This window comes from Dermacentor albipictus, chromosome 2 (assembly GCF_038994185.2).
Source record: "Dermacentor albipictus isolate Rhodes 1998 colony chromosome 2, USDA_Dalb.pri_finalv2, whole genome shotgun sequence".
NCBI lineage: Eukaryota > Metazoa > Arthropoda > Arachnida > Ixodida > Ixodidae > Dermacentor > Dermacentor albipictus.
Window position 1 is genome coordinate 40113817 of NC_091822.1, and position 22098 is coordinate 40135914.

General features: G+C 48.2%; 1 protein-coding gene and 1 long non-coding RNA gene across 2 annotated transcripts in view; one reads left to right on the forward strand and one right to left on the reverse strand.

Annotated features, from left to right (window-relative positions):
* Positions 1–22098, forward strand: part of LOC139055914 (neprilysin-1-like) — a 70467-nt gene that overhangs the window by 3237 nt on the left and 45132 nt on the right. Inside the window, exon 2 of the mRNA XM_070533558.1 lies at positions 12702–14027. Coding sequence (XP_070389659.1) covers positions 12702–14027 — 1326 coding nt within the window. The remainder of the gene's footprint in view (positions 1–12701; positions 14028–22098) is intronic.
* LOC139055913 (uncharacterized) lies at positions 19062–21647 on the reverse strand. The gene is made up of 4 exons (XR_011511999.1): positions 21251–21647; positions 20868–21119; positions 19508–19582; positions 19062–19443 (listed from the first exon to the last, which is right to left on the reverse strand). It is a non-coding gene; the product is annotated as an uncharacterized lncRNA (long non-coding RNA).

Consider the following 22098-nt stretch of genomic DNA (forward strand, 5'->3'; position numbering starts at 1 on the left):
ATGTCAAAATAATGAAAGATATCTATAGCGGCTCCACAGCCGCCGTAGTCCTCCATAAAGAAAGCAACAAAATCCCAATAAAAAAAGGCGTCAGGCAGGGAAATACGATCTCTCCAATGCTATTCACAGCGTGTTTACAGGAGGTATTCAGAGACCTGGATTGGCAAAAATTGGGGATGAAAATTAATGGAGAATACCTTAGTAACTTGCGATTCGCTGATGATATTACCTTGCTTAGTAACTCAGGGGACAAATTGCAATGCATGCTCACTGACCTGGAGAGGCAAAGCAGAAGGGCGTGTCTAAAAATTAATCTGCAGAAAACTAAAGCAATGTTTAACAGTCTCGGAAGAGAACAGCAATTTACAATAGGCAGCGAGGCACGGGAAGTAGTAAGGGAATGCATCTACTTAGGACAGGCAGTGACCGCGGATCCGGATCATGCGACTGAAATAATCAGAAGAATAAGAATGGGCTGAGGTGCGTTTGGCAGGCATTCTCAGATCATGAACAGCAGGTTGCCATTATCCCTCAAGAGAAAAGTGTATAAAAGCTGTGTCTTACCAGTACTCACGTACGGCGCAGATGCCTAGAGGCTTACGAAAAGGGGTCTACTTAAATTGAGGACGACGCAACGAGCTATGGAAAGAAAAATGATGGGTGTAACGTTAAGGCATAAGAAAAGAGCAGATTGGGTGAGGGAGCAAACGCGAGTTAATGACATTAGCTAGGTTAATGACATTAGGTTAGTTGAAATCAAGAAAAAGAAATGGACATGGGCAGGCCATGTAATGAGGGAAGGTAACCGATGGTCATTAAGGGTTACGGACTGGATTCCAAGGGAAGGGAAGCGGTAGCGGGGAGCGGCAGAAAGTTAGGTGGGCGGATGAGATAGAGAAGTTTGCAGGTACAATATGGCCACAATTAGCGCACGACCGGGGTAGTTGGAGAAATATGGGAGAGACCTTTTCCCTGCAGTGGGCGTAACCAGGCTGATGATGATGATGATGATGATGATGAATGGCATCATTCTTGCCACAGACAGCGTATCTACCGGTGGGGGGAAGGCATGCTCTTCCCCCACAGTCAGAATCAAGCGTTAAAGTAGGCCGTTTGTGCCCCCCTACACACACGCACACATACTTGTGAAAGCGTGTATGCTGTCGCGTGTGCACGTTGACAAATCCAACAAAACAGATAATGCGAAGTTTTCTCTCAGAATCGCGCCCACATAGGTACGATTTATTTTTTTACGTATACCCTGCTTGGGCAGCTAGGATTGTCTTTCGGCCGTCACCGCCACGTGCTGCAACAGATGACTATCGGCCGGAAACACTAAGCATGCAGTTAAGGGTTACCGTACTTTGCGGTGCGAGACGCCTGCGGGACGTACGTTGCAAGCATCCACTGCAAGAAAGCTGTTGCTAGGCGGTCCAAAACAAGTTTACCACCCCTCGTGCCATCCCGTGTTTGTTGGGGACGTCTAACATAATCGTCTTTGAAACACAAATTGAGTTTGCCTTTGATAATTTACAGGTATTTAGTGAGTGTTGCTATTTTAGCGATATTGTCCTCAGATTTAGTGACTTTTCGTCTGTTTACAACTGAGCTTTCTATTTAGTCGGCTACATTTTAATGACTTGAATGAAATGGCAATATTTTAACGACTTATAAGTTAGAAGGGTTGCGTGAAAAATGACTTTCTACAGATTTTCCCACTCTGTTTATTATAAGCGCCATTGAATATATTCCGGATGCCAGCAAATTTAATCTGAGCGCCAGCATTTTTAATCCAAGTGCTAATAATTTAATCTAGGTACCACCACATGTAATCCCAGCGCCATCCGTATTAACCCGCGTGCCAATTGATTTAATCCTTGCGCCAGCCATTTTAATCCAAGTGCCACACATTTTAATCCCAGTGCCAGTGAACTTAATCCTATTGGAAATTGATTGAGGAACAAATAGTTCTTGCTAAAGAGGTCGTAACAGGCGTCATGAATGTCGTCTATTTATTGAAATGATCACTGTATTGGTGTCAGCACTATAGGAGGGCAGTTTCCGCGCTACCAGTGTGGTCATGGCTGCTTCAGAAACACTTCCATGTGGTATACCACTCATTCCTTCCTTTTCGAGTTGCGTTTCCAAGCAACAAGAGTGGCTCACATAAGTGAGTCATAATCGTGACGCATATACGCGACTTGGGTTGGGATCGCAACATGCGATTTTCTTTCCTATCGTCATGCATATTGATCGACGTGGTTCGGAAGAGTAAAAAAGAATCGCAGTTCCACCCGAAAGGCGAAGCACCTATTGCGATAGCAAATTAGTAGATCGCTGTACGAAGTAAGGATAATAGCGTTATCGGCCGTACAAACTTGTAAACATTTGCTTACTAACTAAGGTAACAATAATAGAATATGTAAGCGTGACTCAACAAGGACGTAGAAAGAAACAAAAGCGCAGGTACAGCGTTGTCTTTGTGTGTATGCCACTTCTATGTCCTTGTTCAGTCGCGCTTACACATTCTATCATGGATTCAAACCAACTAGCCGTCAAGGTATTGTAACTGAATTGACGAGCACCCCAAGTAAACGTGAACACATCTCGCTCGAGGACGGCGGCAACTGTGAAAACGCTGGAGAAAATTGACCTCCGCACATCTGTCGATTCAACGCGAACGAAACGTCCTAAGCACAACGCATACGGAGCTACCGGCACGACTCGCACGCTGCAAACATTGCAGATTGCTTTGAAGCTCAAGCCCGCGGGGGCGCGCACTTTGTCCACGTCGCAGATCGCTTTCAATACGCACCGCGCCCGCGATTCCCGTGGCGGACGCCGTAGTAGACGCCACGGTTGTCTCCACTTTTCATGGAGTGGCGGGCGAGGAGCAGCCGCCGGAGAACGCCCCTCCTCCCTCGCCTGAACCCCCTGCCTCGCGCGCCACAGGAGATGGCACGCATCTGGGCGGCGTTCCTCGCACGCGACCGCGTTCGCCGGCTCGCCCTCACCTGCGTTCACTCATACGGAACCTCACGGCCACGGCGACGCCGAAGGGAGGAATGCGCCTGGAGTGTCCATATAATTGCTATCGCAATAAAATTGTGGCGCTCAGATTAAATTGGCTGGCAACTGGATTATTTTAATTCGCGCTTGGATTAAACTGAGCGGGGAAACCTGTGCAGTGCAGATTAATACTCAAAAACAACATGTAATCCGTCAAACCTCGCTGTACGATGCTTAGGCTCCGGTACCATAAATGCTCCAGCGGCTGCCGTCACAATGGTAGCCTTCACATTATAATTGTGCTTCACAACCAAGTGGGCATCACGGCATTCACATTGTGCTCACAAAACCGATATTTCTTTATTGGTTGCAAAACCTATTTGAGTCCGCTTAAACGCTGCGGGTTCAGTGGTGTCACTAAACGCATTTAATTGATAGATGCGCGCATGCATATTTAGAACACAGCAGCTGAATAACACACATCGACTGCGTGTATTTGTAACCTTCCAATGTGAAAGTAGTGAAAAAATGGCTGTGGCTTAGCTAAGGTTAAGCCCAGGATGCGAAGCATACTAGCCTTTATTTTAACGCGACAGCGTTAAGGAGCTGGTGTCGCAGAAAAGCCGGTGTCGTCGGCGTCGGCTCAGGCGTGCGGCGCTTGCTCAGGCGCACATTTCGTTGTCGCGCCGAACGCTGCGTTGCTCGACGCTCACCGCGTCCGATGCGGGGCGCGTAGTCGCTGCGCCGTAGCAAAGCCACCTAGAAACAGTCTCTGTAGCACGCCGCAACCTTCGCTTCTCATTCCAACGAGCAGCTCTGTCTCCAGGAGGCATCTCACCTCGTGAGTGTCTAGCAGAGGCAAGCGCAGCTGCTTATATACCGCCGCGAGCGACGGCGCGAGTTGGAGCCCCGTTTCTCCTCTGTCGTGACGTCACGGTGTCACGTGGTATTGAAGGCTACACCGCCGCGCTTGAGAAGCTGGGTTGAGCTCTAGTAATATGCTTCGCATAAAAATGAAGTTTTCATTATTCCGTTATGAAAATATGAAAATTAGGCAAACGACTATAGACTTTTTCGAGTACAAATCAAATACGAACAATACGTATGGAATATCGAATCGAATTTTGAATATACAAACGGAGACGCACATATTTACAGCAGGAATGTTTATTTGGGGATAATTAGGAAAATGCTTGTGCTCAATAGACAGTCAATTTTCACGGACACTTAGGATCGTCTTTTACACAAGAGCACTAAAATGTTCATGGAAAGAGGTGCACGAATAGCCGCTTCACACCTTCAGATTCGGGTGGCAAATAAGCTTTCCAAGAATGACAGGCTGCGGTGTGACTAACTTTCTAAAAACACAAAGTAAATATTGGTCGAAAAAATATGACAAGTTATGGAGAAGAAAGAAGAGCTAATGAGGTTTTTTTTTTTGTGCTCTAGATACAAGAAAGGGCCTGTTACAAGTAAAACGTCGGTGGTTGTAACATAACAGGTGAAACCACTACACGCCTAGAGTACAAAAAAGACTAATTGGAAGAAAAAAAGAAAAACAGCCGGATGTCATGTATCGGACGAAAAGAAGGGGAAACGAAGGCTTCGTAAGGGCACCGTTTATGTAAGAACGCTCGCACATATTTGTTAGAACCACATGAAAACAACAGATAACAAAGGAAAGGAAACTATAGGGGAAATTATTTGTAGTTTTTAATGGAAGTGCAAAAATGTGAAACAAAAAGGAAATGCAGGTAAAGCATCTTGCTGACAGCGCGAGACGAAGCCACAACCCCCCAATTACGCCCGCGTTGCGCTACCAGTTGGGATACGACGGCGGCAGTTCCCATGTCCATGCACTCTTGGGTATTTGTGTATGCGTACAAGATCTCATCCAAGGAGTGTTAACCAGTGCCACACTTCCACCGCAGAACCAAAGACAAAGCTAGCATCACAGATTTTGTTTCTGCATTGCTTCGAAAACTTGGTCGCTCTTTTACTTCTCATAAATATAATTTGCTATACTTTGTTCAGCAGGTGGAGAACAGTAACCCAATTTGAACAGTCGGTCGCTGCGAAATATTTGGTTAGTTTTCATATTCGAAAATTCCGAATAGTTCATTTTGCAATACGAATAAAATATTACGCAACAACTATTCATATTCAAAACTTCGATATTCACCTATCCTATAGCAAATGCATTACTAAAGCTAGAACCGTCTATACTTTGTTGGTAAATCCAGTGCTTTTCTTCAGCTCCACGAACATTAGACCAACATGACACGCCTTGGTATTTTATTTACCTCGCGCTAGTTTATATTAGAGTGTTTCGAAACACCCACATTGTTAAAATCCAATTCACAGTTAAGGCAAGAATTTTAGTGAGATTTTTTTTTTCTTCCGTGACACGCTTCCCAAAATGTTGGAAACACTAGACAGTAATTTTTCAGAATTTACGATTAAAAACCACATCTGTCGATGACAAAGATTACTTTCACTAATGCATTTTTCAGTCTTTTTTTATTGCAATGGCAATCGGGTAAACCTCAAGGGAGGCGAACTTTACAGTATACGTGCCACCCGGGCCTGCTCTGAGTATGCGTTCTCTGCCCAGTCGTGAATATGAACTTCCGTACAATCTCCAATGAATATTTTCCAACAAATGAACATATCAATAATACATTAAATAAAACAAAGTGACATCGTTTATTGCTCTGTGGCCGCTAAAGTGGCATCTACCTGACCTCGCTTCCACCCGCGCTGTGCACCAGCTCGCTCCACGTTCCTTGGAAGGAGCCCTCCGTGTTCGGCTTTGTGGTAAAGCATACGAAAAACGAACATGTACTGCACGAGTTAAAGGCGAAATTGCAAACAGGTTTGCAGTATATAGTGCAGCTTCAGTTGTTGACGTGGCGTCCGCGCCCACAGAGCAGCGACGGACGAGCTATCCCAGGCGGCACGTACGGCAATCATCGCTTTCCACTCCGTACACCTTGCCATCTCTCCCTCTCTCTTTACACACAGACACACACACACACACACACAACATATATATATATATATATATATATATATATATATATATATATATATATATATATATATATATATATATATATATTGTTACGGTTAATGTTAAACCGGCTTTATTCAAGGGACGAGATGGATGGTAAAGTCAAGATGGCGTCCTGAGGCTGCACCAGCTCACTTCTTCTTCCTCTTCTCCTCGCCCGGCTCATGCCGTAGCAATCCCCGGTTGCCAGACGAAGCCCGCTGGGCAAGTCCAAATCACTCGGAAGGCGTAGGGTGAAACGGCTTAAGACGGGCAACATGTACTAACTGGGTCCGGCTAGACCGACGACCAGTCGACGTCAAGCGTGCCACTACGTACGTCAAGTCACTCAAGCGATCTACAATGACGAATGGGCCCGTGTACTGGGGTAAAAACTTTTCGCATAAGCCACGTTTACGTTGCGGAGTCCACAACCACACAAAGTCTCCTTTGGCGTACGAGACAGACTGGTGTCGGCTGTCATAGCGCTCTTTCGATCGGTCTTGGGATGCCACAGTACGAAGACGAGCGATACGCCGGGCTTCTTCGGCAAGACAAAGCGTCTTGGCAACAGAGTACTCGCTGTGAAAGTCAAACGGTAGTATAGTGTCAATGCAGCTTAGCGGTGAACGGGCATAAAGGAAATAAAAAGGACTGTAATCGGTCGTCTCATGCTTTGCAGTATTATACGCATAGGTGATGAAGGGGAGTACGTCATCCCAGTCCTTGTGATCGGAAGATACGTACATGGCCAGCATGTTAGTTAGAGTTCTGTTCGTACGTTCGACAAGCCCATTTGTCTGAGGGTGATAAGGCGTTGAATGACGGAACTGCGAACTGCAGAGACGAAGCAGTTCTTCTACGGCGTCCGCAACGAACTGACGACCGCGATCGCTAATGATCACGCGGGGGGGACCATGTCGAAGAATAATGAATCGAAGCAAAAACGTTGCAACGGACGCAGCTGTTGAAGATGGCACGGCCGCCGTTTCCGCGTAACGGGTCAGATGGTCGACACATACGATCACCCATCGGTTGTCATTAGATGATCGGGGAAATGGGCCCAGAAGATCGATACCCACTTGTTCAAATGGCAGGCGAGGCGGCGGCAGAGGTTGGAGAAGACCTGGTGGAGCGGTCGTAGGGCGCTTGTAGCGTTGACATTGTTCGCAACTGGCGACGTAGTGCTTGACCGTGTCCCGCATTCTGGGCCAGTAAAAACGCTCCTGTGTCCGGTTCAAAGTTCTTATGAATCCTAGATGGCCAGAGGTCACATCGTTGTGCATGGCTCTCAGTATGTCCGTTCGCAGACTCTGCGGCACCACCAGAAGGAAGCGTGCGCCTTTAACCGAATAATTGGTCTTGTAAAGCAGGCCGTCACGGACACAAAATCGACCGGTGGCTCCAGGACGCGATGCGGCTACAAATATAGGTTCCAAACCAATATCATTTTCCTGCTCTGCTTTGAAAGTCATCGAGTCTGGGAATGTAGAAGAAATGGGAGCAAAACAGTCATCAAAATTGTCTTCGTCACACTCCGTCGTCGTCAGAGGAAGGCGGGAGAGACAGTCCGCATCTGCGTGGCGACGCCCGGACTTGTAGGAAATAACGAAGTCGTACTCCTGCAGTCGAAGAGCCCAACGTGCCAGTCGTCCACTCGGGTCACGGAGATTCACCAACCAGCACAACGCGTGGTGGTCAGTAATGATAGTGAACGGGCGTCCGTAGATATAAGGTCGAAATTTGTGGACAGCGAAAACAGCTGCCAAGCATTCTTGCTCGGTCACAGTGTAATTGCGTTCCGCCTTAGTCAAAGAGCGACTAGCATAAGCCACAACGTGTTCAGCTCCTTGATGACGTTGCACAAGTACGGCACCGATGCCGATGCCACTGGCATCAGCGTGCACTTCCGTAGGTGCGGATGCATCGAAGTGACGCAATATGGGCCCTGATGTTAGGAGAAATTTTAGCTGACGGAACGCGTCGTCGCAAGCCGATGTCCAGTTGAAAGGGACGGCTTTTTGGAGAAGACTTGTTAGGGGGTACACCACGTCGGCGAATCTTGGGACGAAGCGCCGAAAATACGAGCACAGGCCCAAGAAACTCCTCAACTCCCGCACTGACTTCGGTGCTTCGAAGGAGCTGACTGCCTCAATCTTCCGTGGATCTGGCCTCACACCGTTTTTGTCGACCAGATGCCCAAGCACTAACGTCTCGGTTTCTCCAAAACGACATTTCTTGGCATTTAGGATCAAGCCGGCTTGTTTGACACAATCCAGAACAAGATTGAGACGGCTGTTATGTTCACTCAATGTGCTGCCAAAAATCACCACATCATCGAGGTAGCACAAACAAATTTCCCATTTAAGTCCTCGGAGGATAGTATCCATGAATCGTTCGAATGTTGCTGGCGCGTTACAAAGGCCGAACGGCATAACGTTAAATTCATAAAGACCGTCTGGTGTCACGAAGGCCGTTTTCTCCTTATCGTCTGGGTGCATGGGTATCTGCCAATACCCTGATCGCAAATCCAGTGATGAGAAGTAGGCAGCGGAATGTAGACAGTCGATGACATCATCAATTCTAGGAAGCGGATACACATCCTTTTTGGTGACCGCATTCAGTTTCCGATAATCAACGCAAAACCGCCACGATCCATCATTTTTCTTTACTAAGATTACTGGTGCTGCCCACGGACTAGAAGACTCTTGGACAACCCTTTTCCGCAGCATGTCTTTCACCTGTTCAGCAATAACTGTCCTCTCTGCTGAAGAAACGCGGTAAGGCTTTTGCCGAATGGGGTGCGCAGATCCGGTGTCAATTCTGTGGCGAGCACGGGAACGAGGGAGTGAAGCCTGCTTGTCGCCTTGTGCGAAATCGAATACAGAAAGATGTGCCCACAAAACTTGTGCGAGAGCGCGGCGCTCATGTGAGGGCAGTGCCTTGTTGATCATTCGTAGGATCTGCTCTTCAGAAATGCTTCTTTGGGGATCGCTAGCATGAGACTGCTCCTCCTCGCTTAGCACTGTAATGGAGCTGTAAGTAATCTCGTCAAATTCAGCAAGCTTCATATCACGCGGGAGAACGGCAGGGACGCAAGAACAATTGAAAGCCCACAAATTGGAGGCGCCATTCACTACTCTCACGACAGAGCGTGGTACAAGTACATCTTTCTTTGCGCAGCTCGACGTAAGTGGCTGGACTTGCGCGTCAAACGATGAAAGGTCGGCAGCAGCGAAATTGACAGGGATACGTGACAGCGACCAAGGCGGTAGCAGCAAATCGTTCGAAACAACACAATAGTTTTTCACTGGTAAGGATGTGTCGGCAAGGGTGGCGAGAAGCGCGCTATTCAAAGTAATTTCGCCTGTGCCACAGTTAACGGATGCACCACAATCCTGAAGAAAGTCAATCCCGAGAATCACATCGTGAGTGCATCGCGGCAGTACGAGAAATTCTGTTTTAAGATCTTCTCCTCCGAATAAAACACTTGCAACACAAATACCAAGGGGAACTAGGCACTCTCCGATGACACCACGAAACGTCACACCATCATTCCACGGGAACATAACTTTCCTACCCAGCCTCTCTTTGAAAGTCACACTCATGACGGAAACGGTAGCACCAGTGTCCACTAATGCCGTTGCAGGTATACTATCAATTAACACACGCACTTTGTTCTTCACCATCATAATAGGCAGAGGAGTATTTCGCAGATACACAGACTGTCCGGCGACCTTACCTCCATCGGCCGCGCCGGCTAGTTTCCCGACGGCGGTGGAGACGTAGCACGTCGCCGTGGTGACGGTGAACGGCGTTGGCGACTGGTTGGGGGCGTCAGGCTGCGGTCAGAAGCTGGCGAGCCACTCCTTCTACTATACTGACGGAAGGTATTCCGAGGTGGCGCGCCTGTGGTGTTTGCAGGGTCTATCGGCCAACGGTCGTCGTAACTATCACGTTCAAAATTATGCCAAGTTGGTGGTGGGCCATATGTTGTTGTCTGTCGGCGCCGGCGACAAAAACGAGCAATGTGTCCTGAGGCGCCACAGCTGTAACATACAGGAGATGCGCGACCGACGTTGTATGCCTCGGAGTCAACCCTGGGACGCTGCGAATAATAAACGCGATCTTCCGAATTGCGATTCGTGGTGGTAGCTCGACGAGTTCGTTGATCGTGCGTCATGTCGTCGGGAAAGGTACGTCGGTGCTGTCGCAGCTGATCAACTCGACAGTCTGCAACGCCTGGCGTGGCAGACAATGCTGACACAGCAGATGCATGTTCTTGAGGTTGGTTGGAAGTGCAACCAAGCTGTTCGACATCCGCCCCTTTGGTGTGTCGTTCAAGTTCTTCACGGACAATTTGCCTTATAGTTGCCGCAAGGTCAAATTGAAAGCTGTAGTTGTTTTCGTCAACGCTTGCCACCGTGGTGACATTGGCTAGCCTGCCAAACTTTGGCGTGATGCGGCGCAGCTTCAAGGCCTCAAATGTGCGGCAATGCTTGATGAGGTCGGCGACCGAGGCGAGACTCTCCTTGCCGATTAAATAATTGTACACATCCTCGGCTATGCCTTTGAGAAGGTGTCCAACCTTGTCCTCTTCGGACATTCGAGGATTGACAGTCTTGCAAAGCTTCAGGATCGCCTCTATGTACGTAGTACAGGTCTCACCTGGGACTTGAGCGCGCTGAAGCAATGTCTGCTCCGCCCGCTTCCGTTTCGTGGTGGAATCGCCAAAGCACTCTGTGAGGTGAGTAACGAAGCTGTCCCACGTTGTGAACGTATCTTCATGGTTCTCGAACCACACTAGCGCCGTGTCTGTGAGGAACAGAACCACATTGTCGAGCTGAGTCGTGGAGTTCCAGCCGTTGTACTTGCTCACACGCTTGTAGTGGGTGAGCCATTCATCCACGTCCTCGCCGAATTTTCCAGAGAAAGGGCGGGGCTCCATCTGATGCATCCAGGCGCCGGTTGTTCGCACTGGAGCAGCCAGAGAAGGCTGTTCGTCGCTGCTGTGGGACATCGGGATCTCAAGTGGTGTTGGAGGCAGTCGAGCGAGGCGTCGGCTCCGGCGTGGCACTTGCTGCAGCAGCTCCGTCGTCTTGGTTGAAGTACCCCGCACCTCCACCACAAAACTGTTACGGTTAATGTTAAACCGGCTTTATTCAAGGGACGAGATGGATGGTAAAGTCAAGATGGCGTCCTGAGGCTGCACCAGCTCACTTCTTCTTCCTCTTCTCCTCGCCCGGCTCATGCCGTAGCAATATATATATATTGAGAGAGAAACAGAGAGTGCTTTCAGGGACGAAAGCCGGAACCTGGCCGAAACATAGGCAAAAAAACGTTTCGTAGCTTCGTCCGTTCCTTTTGCCTGTTTTTACAGGAACTGGATCATTCAGAGAAACATTAACGTGGTATATATATACAGAGAGAGACTGGCTCGCCCCCACACTCGCAAAATTTTCATTTGGTAATGGTAGTGGCACTAGCTTTTGTGATTACGGTGATTTACACTGATTGCTTCAGCAAGAACCTTAGACAGATTCTTGCCCAAAGTGAGCTGTATACAAACTTCAAACCAAACTTTCCTAGCACAGACTGAGTAAACCATTTCTTCTCAGGTTTGGGAATGTCCCATTGAAGCCTCCAAAAATGATCATAGGGGTAGTGCAATCACGGCTAGCCCACGCGAAGTGCGTCGTGATGAACTTCTCGATATCCCACTTGGGTGTGCCTGGATACATATGCGCAGTGCATATCACAATTCTGTCTGCAATTCTACGGCACAGATACCCCCATAGTCTGTGGCATTATCCTCTTGCGAATCAAGCGAGCATGGTTGTACATAAGATTTTTCCTTAGCGTTAATCTATGGCAACGCCTCCTGCTCGTGAGTCCATGTGCTGTTGACAAGCGATTCCAGTATATACACCCATTGACTTAAAGCAATGCATCTTGATTTATTATTATTATTATTATTATTATTATTATTATTATTATTATTATTATTATTATTATTATTATTGGCCCACGCTTTTTTGTCTCGTTGATGCACAAAAAGGAAATATACATGGAACCTTGGCGATATATGGATTCGCTGTAAACAAAAAATTATCAGAAAACTTGTTTTGTTCTGCGCCTTCGCATCTGACCACATCATTCAACTTGATTTCCCTGACAATTGGTTCTGGACCAATTCTTAAACGTCGCGGGCAATGCCCATTAACCTTCATTTATAGGCACAAGAAGTGAGCGCCAGTAAAGATATTTCTGTGGTGCAGATTCATCAATTCTGTCGCAAGTGCGTTGGCCTGTGATCAATTGCGGGGAAGAGAGCGCGTAGCACAGGCACCAGCCGTCGCCCTTGTAGGCGCTTACGGCGCAAATGATAACCTTTGCTCCCCAACTTTCTCCTCCTGCCAACCGTAAAATGCAGCTGTCGAAAGAAAAGGCGCATCCAGTGAAGTGCCTTAACTCGCTTTCCAGTTGAAGCATGAGTTCGTAGAAAAATTCGCATCTAGCCACCATACTACACGATAACGGCTGTTAGAGAGTTGGCTCCGTGTAGACGCGGTCACCACCCTGCAGCAGCAGGGGAGGTTCCACGCGAACGGTCTGTAAGCAGCGCTCCGCTTCTGCGCAGGCACCTACACGCGACGAGTCGGACGTGTCGAAGCTGCTGTTAAAGAGGAGAATGTACATGCAAACGGTCGCCCTGATCGGCTGCTTCCTCGCCTCTATCGCCGCCTGCGTCATCGTCCTGCTCCTGATTCCCGTCCACAGCGACAGCTCGGCGCTTCACGAGTGGTCAGGCGACGTGTGCACTACGCGGGCCTGCGACCGGCACGCACGCTTCCTCCGCGAGACCATGCAGCCGTCGGCGGACATCTGCCACGAATTCGGCACCGCCATGTGCGGCCGCTGGAAGCACGACCACGCCGTCTCCACGGATGTGGACGCCCTGGTCAGGGAGAGCGCGCTGCAGCAAGGTGCCCAATTTCTGCGCTCTGGCAACGGTAAGCTCCGTGCAACCCAGGAAGCCGGCCGCATGCTCAAGTCTTGCCTGGAGCAGCAGCTGGAACAAAGCAAACGCCACGCCGCGCTACGCTATTTCCGCGACTTTCTCCGCGACCGCGGCCTAGCCTGGCCCAACGAACCGGCCGGGGACCGACACCCTCTCGACGTGCTCCTCGACTTGAGCATCAACTGGCGCATCGACCTGTGGTTCGGGCTGCGCCTTCGCAGAAATGGACGGCACCGACTGCAAGTTACGGAGGCCCCAGTCGCGTTGGCGACGATGGTGAGGGCCGAGCACGCAGACGAGCTTGAAGCCGTGGCCGAGGCGATGTTTTACGCCGAAGCGGTGGGCGCCGGCCTCCAGTACACGAAGCCGAGAGCGGAAGCAGTGTCCCGTCGGCAGACTCGTGTTCTAGGAACATTCATGAACATCTCGTCGCTCAACCCGAGGCTGAAGCGGATGCGCGTCTCGCGAGTGGCGAGCCTGGTAGAATGGGCGCCGGCGGTTACGTCCTCACAGTGGCTCGCTTTTCTCGGAAAGCATTTGAGCGGCACCATTCAAGTGAGCGCACATACGGAAGTCCTGATAGACAGCGTTGACCACTTCGCTGCGATTGGAAGCATATTCAAGACGTCCGTACCAAATGAACTGGTCGACATGATCGGATGGTGGATGGTGCGCCTCTTCGCCGATCTTGGTGGAGTTTCTGTGAGCTACGACAAACGCGCGCAGGCATTTTCACCCACTGTTTGTGAGCGACGAGTGGAGGCCTGCTACGGTCTGGTGCTGGCGGCCGAGATGGTGGAGCAGTACTGGACGGCGCAACTCGCAAAGGCCGTGGATGGCATCTTCACCGCCGTCCGGCACCAAGCTGTCATCTTGGTTCAAAGTTTGTCGTGGATGGATGCAGTCAGCAAGAAACACATCGTTCGCAAGCTGGATGCACTCAAGGTGACGCTGGCGAACGCTTGGTGGAAGGCACGTTCTCGTTATAACGCTTCCCAGGTTACGCAAGACATGGGCCTAATTCACAAAGATTTTCTTTTTTTCTTATGTGCTCCTTTCCATTGGCTAGTCCGCTCCGCTGAAGTAATGTCGAATAGGCGAATTGGTTTGGATTCATTCTTATGAGCTATTCTGGCATAAGGCGTTTTCGTGAATACGGATCGTGATGTACCGGTATAAGCGCCAATTCGAATTTCAAGCTCCACTCTTTGACGCCTGCTATAACCCACAGCATGTTTTATTTGGTACCCAGCCTTGTGCCCATTATTGTTGTATGCATTAACGCACGCTTCACACGCAATTCTTCAGGGCGTGGAATAAAATTGCATGTTTACGTGTCGCCTGAGCATTGTGGCTCCAGCGACACCCCCTTGTTTGGCCGCTGTAACTCGTCGGTATTGCCTCGTATGGCAAGTTTCCGATAACGTTTTCGGCGGTATGGCCAGCCCTATTATAGCGCAGGTAGCTACAATGCAGCGGCACTACAGAAAAGAAAACAAAAGAAGGGAAAATAAGCAGGCACGTCTGCATATCTAAAGCATGTTACAGTTTGCGTACTAATACTCTTTTTTGACAATTTAAAGAACTTGCTGTCAAAGATGCCGTCGTTTTGAATTTGCGGCGCCATATCCCTCTCGAATATTGTTGCCCGCTAGGGGTTGCGACTATTACAAATTTTCTACTAACGATTACAACATTGTCCTATCCGATTAGCTGCTCGAATCAAATGGCGACTGTTCGCAAATGCAAATATTTTGGAATAACCTTCGAATGCGTCACACTGTCAAATAGGCACAATCAAGGTATACAACTAACGCACAAATGCTATAAAGTTCGCTAGTGCTGTTATGTCGGCGTGGCCGCCAAGAACGCCACGCCGGGCACGTTGGGAAGGCCGCCTAAAGAGCGACGCAGACGGGGACCGAGGCTGAGAGTCGTTATTGAAGCCTGGCGCCTTAAATAGGCGCAGCGTCGCTATCACAGCGCCCCCTGAGGGCGAGTAAGTTTCGGTCTCTAAACCAAAACCCCGATGTGAAAACCATCCCCCTCTTTTTGAAAAGAATTCTGGGTATAATCAACGTCATACATTATACAGTAGTAGTTGGGTGAACGAGTATTGAACAGAAGGCAGAGGGAAGCATCATTATAAATCTGTTAATGGTATACATTGGTACCCTTTCCCAACTCTCTCCTCCCTGAGGAACAAAAAGTACCAATAGAGTACTCGTTTTTTTTTAGATATAAAAACACGCAACAAAAACAAACAGACCGTGCAGCAGCCAACAGAACACTTGAACGCTTGTCTAGGTATGTTACAGAAACGCGCATAATAAAATACATTGAAATAAAATCTTGTATGTGGCACGGTTTCTGGCACCGCCTTTTTTACCGCCGAAGCGATTGCGGCAAATGAAGCGACGTTTCGTCCATAGGTGCCAGTAAAGGCTCCGAACTTGCTTATGAGCTTCGCTGCTCAGCTAAGCACCCACCAGGTGAAAATGGGGGCGGAGATGAAGAGTTGACATTTGAGTTTCCTAGCTCACTGAAGCGCCCGTCAAACTACTCTGAGGGCGGAGAACAAGATCCAAAAGAATCCGAAGATTCACTGACGCGCTCCTCAGGCACAGCTGGGAGCGAAGACTTATGAAGAACGGCATGTGGGCACGAAGGCTCGAACACATGAGCGCTAGGTGTTTCAGAGAAAGCATAGGGACTGGGCAAATCAGTCATTCGTTTTGAAGGTGCCTGTATTGAACCACTGGGATCATGTACACGCCTACTAGGCAAAATAACATGTTGGCTGGGCACCACAGCCGGATGTAAAACTGGTGCCTATATGGAATCCTCAGATCCTATGAAGCGCTCAGAAGTCGGTGCTCCTAGCGGTGCAGTATGACTGGGTACGTCATTCAGCATAAGTAATAGTGCCTGACTCTCTTGCCTTATACGGCTGAGTATGAAACACTCATTCGAGGTGCTTCACGAGCTGTATAAGAACGCACTCGCGAATTAGAACTGCGCTGAAATGCGGAATTCACTGAAGGCATATCTCAAGTAACTGCTGCATCTGGCTGTTTTAGAAAAGAATTTGCAAGATGGGTATATGAATTAGCATGCTTGCGACTATAGAAAAACCTGGTAGGAATGCGCTCAACACGCATATTGACCCGTGATGTACAGTTCAACTGGGTTTTCCGTGGAGCTTGCCATAGCAACGCTTTAACCGGGGCACACTGATCCAACACTCTACACTGGTTCTCGCTCGCTGGCGTTGAAGTCGAACTGGCGTTTGCCTACGGTGCACTGCCTACGTCCGCTGTACCGTATAAGTTCAGCGAAGTCGGGTGATATTCCGTGCAGCGGAAACTAATGTCGAAGTCCGGTAGTGAAGATGGGGCTTGGACACACGACGAAGTCGCTCCATCGATTACTACATTCAGTACCTTAATAGCATCAAGTCCAAGAAGTGACGAACCAAGTTCAGTCAGGTGAAAGTTCACCAAAGCTGACTTGCCTTCGAACTTGACGGCTGTGGAAGAAAAGTCCCTAATTCGTCACCACTTGCTCCGAGTAGTTCTGCATGATTAAATGAGATTGAAGCAGGAGTATATGTGAAAAGTGCTTCTTGTAGTCCTGAAGATTCGTCAGCGACACAACCGCTCCGGTGTCAACCGCAGAGTCACGTTGTTCACCTGTGCGAGAACGCGCGTAAGCAATAGAGCGCCGACAGCGTCTTCAATGTGTAAAGTGGTCGCTGTCGTTATAGCAGTATTCTCTTGCGTTTCTATAGCTCGCTGGCTTGTCCTGATGTACTTTCGAATGAACGGCACAAGTGGAAGAAATGTCCCTTCTCGTCTGGCAAAATTTGTGGCGTGCAGGACAACCCGGAAATTCGCCCAGGCAGGACCGAGGCGTGTGCACAGCCGCAAGGAAGACGCGGCAGTAGCGTCGAATGTCAAGCAGATGACGTCGCATGCGCGTCAAAAGCAGAAATTGCAGAAAGTGCAGCAGAAGTGTAAGATGTGGTGGAGAATGCAGTTATGGAGGTGTAACTCGCATGTAGGCGTGATGCATGGGGATATTCTTCGTCGCTAATGTTATGTCACGAATGGCGACGGAACGCATTGCGCATGTACAACGCTAGTAGGGTCGGGTCTGACGTCCGCGGCAGCAGAATAACAGAATCGGCAATTCTAATGCGCAGCATGGCAGTAGTCGAAGGCGTGTACCTTGCGCGGAAGGTTAACCCTCGTTGCCAGTGTTATGTCGGCATGGCCGCCAAGAACGCCCCGCCGGGCACGTTGGGCACGCCGGGAGGGCGGCCTAAAGAGAGACGCAGACGAGGATCGAGGCCATAGAATATAGAACCAACTGTAGAGGATGGAAACTGTACCTTCCGCAGTGGTACGAAAAGAAGAAGCGGCAGCGCGTGGAACTTACCGGGAAGCCCGACAGATGCCGCTGCTCACACAGGAAGCGGAATGGAAGGGCATAGAGAAAGGAATGTAACAATCATAGAGTTACTATACTGACTCTAGAGGACAAGCTACCCATAGGGCCCATGCATTAAAATCGGGAACCTCAAGAGCGCCGCCATGTTGCTACGCGCCGAGGTTGCCAGCTCCTGAGACGCTTGCTAGACTTGGTGACACTAGTCAGTTTTAATCCGGCAACAGTAGCAGCGTAGCAGCATGGCGTCTCGCTTGTGCAGTCGTGATGTGTGCGTGCAGCAGGTGTGTGTTTGGGTTTTATAAGTTGGTTCTTTATTCTGTGTTGCGGGACGGTGTGGGTGTGGTCCATGTTGGCCGTACAGGTGGCAGTTATGCAACCGAGGGATGATCCTGTTGAAGTTTCCGGCGGTATGCGGTTTTCAGCGGTCACGCCTGTTGCAGGAGTGTCACTCGACGAGGTTACGAGCTCGAAGCTGTGGTCAGATTCCTCGTTGGTGTTCCGTAATTCTCTTCGCACGTGCGCGGTATGTTGCAAAAGCCGCTTTCGCGATCTATCGTCGCGACGATAGATCGGGTTTTTTCATTTTAAGTACTGACACAGCTGTAGGGCACATGTAACCGACAAACGGAAGTCTCAGGAGAGCGCCTGAGATTATAATAAAGCAGGCGGTGCAGGAACTGCAGGGCACCCAAGGGACAGTGGGGGGATCAAAGCTCGAAGCAGAACGTTACATAGGTTGGTGCCGCCGAGGCAGGTGTGTGCCAGGGAGTGTTCGCACGGACAGCTCCCCTGGCACGCGCAGCAGTGCCTCGCAAGGTCGAGATACTTTAAAGGCACCCGCGCCCATGATCTTTCTTTTCCCTCGGTGCAGGGAGCAAGATTAACCAAAATAATATGGAGGGCGAATGCCTCATGACAAATGTAGCTCGCGTCGCCTGGCGTGTGTAGTAATATCAGAGTTCATTGTACGAACTTTATGCATAATACGCTTTGTTACGGTACCTTAACGGAATGGGTCTAGAGGACGGTGTTGGTACATTTTTTCGTACCGCCCTAATCCTATACCCCCACTACAAACACACACACATACCCCCTTTTTTATGTATACATACAATTCCTTGCCATGACGGATCATAGCCTCCTTTATTTTTGAAAAATAGAGGAGGCTATGGACCGATTGACCAGTTCAAGTTGTCAACTTGTCAGTAACTGTCATAGGAATCACTGTAATAAACACAATTCCACGATCAGATTGTTTACTTTCATATTTTGTTGTAACACTTGAGGACTACATAGAACTTTATTTTGTATATGTGAGAGAAGTATGTGGATATCACGAGCTTAAGCCAATGTGTGATACAGACAAAGCAGCTGCTACAACGTGAACTGCATTGAGGGCCACACAACACATACGTAATTAAAGGTGCAAAATATAGGGGGAAGCTTCAAAATACGCTCTGTAGCACTGCAAAGTATAACATATATTGTATGTGTACAATAAATGTTAAAAAATACAATGCATCAATGTCCCATTTGCCTTCAAGTTTATTATGAAGTTCAAGTTTACTGAAGTTTATTATGAGCATGTGTACAACAGGAATCTACTGACACACCCGCAGTCAAGGTGGCTGTTCGAGGTGTGCTGGCTGCCTCAGTGTAAGAAAAAGAAATTGGGTAAAAGTCGACACCAGTGCCACTGCTTCTTGCCTCTGACCTGCACGTGCCTCTGCGGCATCTTTGTGCACAAGTGTGCTGGCGTGGCGAGGCGTAGGAGTCATCCGAGAGAAAGAGTATTGTTTACATGGAGAAGTGGCTGTTCACATTGCCTGTCACTTTCCCTCAAATGTTTCCTTGGCGACTAGGGTGACACACCCGCAGTCAAGGTGGCTGTTCGAGGTGTGCTGGCTGCCTAAACGAAATAAAAAGAAATTAGATGAATGTCAATACCAGTGCTATTGCTTATTGCCTCTTACCTGCATTTGGCTCCACGGCCTCTTGGCTTGCGGAGTCTGTATGAGGGAGCTGCTGTGGCTAGGCGTAGGCATTGTCTAAGCAAAAAGAAAAGGCCATTTAAATGGGGAATTATGGAAATAAATGCAGTTGTTATGTCTGCTTCTTGCACTCTTCTTGCCTAAATGTTTTCAAACATAGTGTCCAGAACACACCAGCACTTTGACTGCTTCTGCTTTTTACCTGCAGGTGTTGCTGCGAGATCCTTAGTATGGCTGCGTGCAGCATTGTAACACTTGGTGGAGGCATTTGAAGTGGTAGCCAAGAATAGAAAGAATCATCCTTGTCTGCACGAATGCTTTCAATTTCTAAATGCAGTGGTAACTATCACTATCGGTGCAAGGCCCCCCCACATCTATGTGGCAAGTGCCATAGCTCGAAACTGAATTGTTCCTTTAGTGTTTCACAAGGCATCTGATATGTCCACATTAGATGTGATGTGTTTGTTTTTATTTATCTGTGTGGAGAGAGCATCATTAAATGTTTTTTTTTATTTTTGCGTGTCTTGTTTTTTGGTTTATTTCTGAATTTATCATGATGCTAAAGTGACTTATGTAATGGCAATCAGCTTTTGTTTTGCAGAAAAACAATGCATTTCCTGACCCATTGTTTGACATCCCCTCACTCGCATAATTTTGCAGAGTATTCTACCTATATTGACTTGCTTGACCTCCACTAAAGAGTCTTGCATTTTCAAATACGACTCTTTCCTTAAAATCATTCGACACTTCTCACAATTTCTGTACCTTGGGCTTCTGATACTCTGCAGTCACCATTTTTGCTTGTTTCTGACTAGAAATATCTTCTTTAATTTAGAGCTTAAATTTTACTTTTGGAACACATGGAAGGGCTTGCCATTGCATATCTGCATAAAAGGGAAACGTGTGGTATTCGGGATTATGTCAGTATTGCATATGTGCCTGTTGTCTAAAATAATTGAATTTTGAAAATGCTCGCAGGGGCCTGATGTGCATATCTGCAGTTTATGGATACATGTAAAAGACTCAGCATCAAGTGCAAGTGAATGGTCCCACAGGCGCGCAGTCGATCATGCAAATAGATTCGCTGCACACATTTGTGACCAGAAAATATATTCCACATGAAATGGCATGCAAGGAAGTGTTGGAAACATTACACAGTTAATAAAACGCCTACGCTATCAATATGTGGGTTGATGCACTCGTTATGCAAAACGGAGGTGAGGCGTGCAGACAGGACACGAGAGTAGAGTATTTACAAGCAAACAACACAAGCGCCGCCCACTTCTCTACTCTTGTGTCCTGTCTGCACGCCTCACCTCTGTTTTGCATAATGAATCCTTACCAACTAGCTCAGCTTTCTGTCGTTCTAAGTCTCGATGCACTCGATTTCGTCCGCATTATAGGCACTCGCCTCTTGATTACTTCGTGGCACAGAAATATTCGGCATCAGGCTGTTTTTCTGCTGTGGCCTTTGTAGAAGCATGATTGTTCAAAGTGCAACAATTAAACAGATTCTTTGAGTTGCTTGTGGCTTCGCCAGTACAATTCCGGTGCGCTGGTCTGCCTGTCCAGCAATTTCCTACTGAAGGGAAACCTGCAAATAACAACACCGCTCCGCATGCATAAAAATGCACTAATGTGACGCTTCTCAAACGATTGTGATGCACCACAAGAGCTGCCTACTCGCGTGACACTCTCAACAAGGAGATACATTCGTTTACTTACATGTGAAGGTATATGCCAGAGCACTTCGGGGCTTCGGTGGCACATAAGGCACGAACGAGTGTGTCATAGCGTCCGATGTCGACGCGCGATCGCATGTCAAACCTAAACTGTACGAAACTACTATGCAACCAAAAAACAGATTCGAAACCGAAATTCGTGTCATCCTTTATTGCATGAATGCGTACATCATGATTTACATAAGTCATGGACTTAGCGATCGCTTTCTGTAAATTTAATATAACGTTCCACCTTCATAAAGCCATCAGGTATGCGTTTTTAGATGACAAAGCATTAGGTGACCTGTACTTGTTTTCAGCTCTTTCAATAGTAATTGCGCTGGCCACATTGACCAGTAGCAACAGGGCGGCGCCCTAGAGGTTCCCACTTTTCCGGCCCAGCTTTTCCTCTATAGTTGTTCTACTAACTCTATGGTAACAATAGCGCAGACTCGGCGAAAAGTGGCAACAGGAAATACGTCATGCTATAGTATTAACGCCGACCGTTTGGTGCCGCGAGCATTGAAGAAAAAGATTGTGAGATGAGATTAACAGAAATTGTTTTTATTTTTTTTATTCTTTCCCGGCAAATGTAAAAAAAAAAATCTGCGTATGAATTAAACTTTGCGGCTTACTTCCGTTGCCTAGCGACAGCCCAATCGGCGAATGACGAGCAAGATGCTTGCGTCATTCGTCAGAAACACCGCACTAGCGACAGAGACCAGCCGCGCGTCTGAGCTTTGGCCTATTCGGTCACCCGTCTGCCTGTTTTTCTATTTTTTGATTTAGCCTGGTTTGGTGGGCTCCAGGCGAATTCTTGCGTTCCTTCTGAACTTCGACACGGCACCGCTG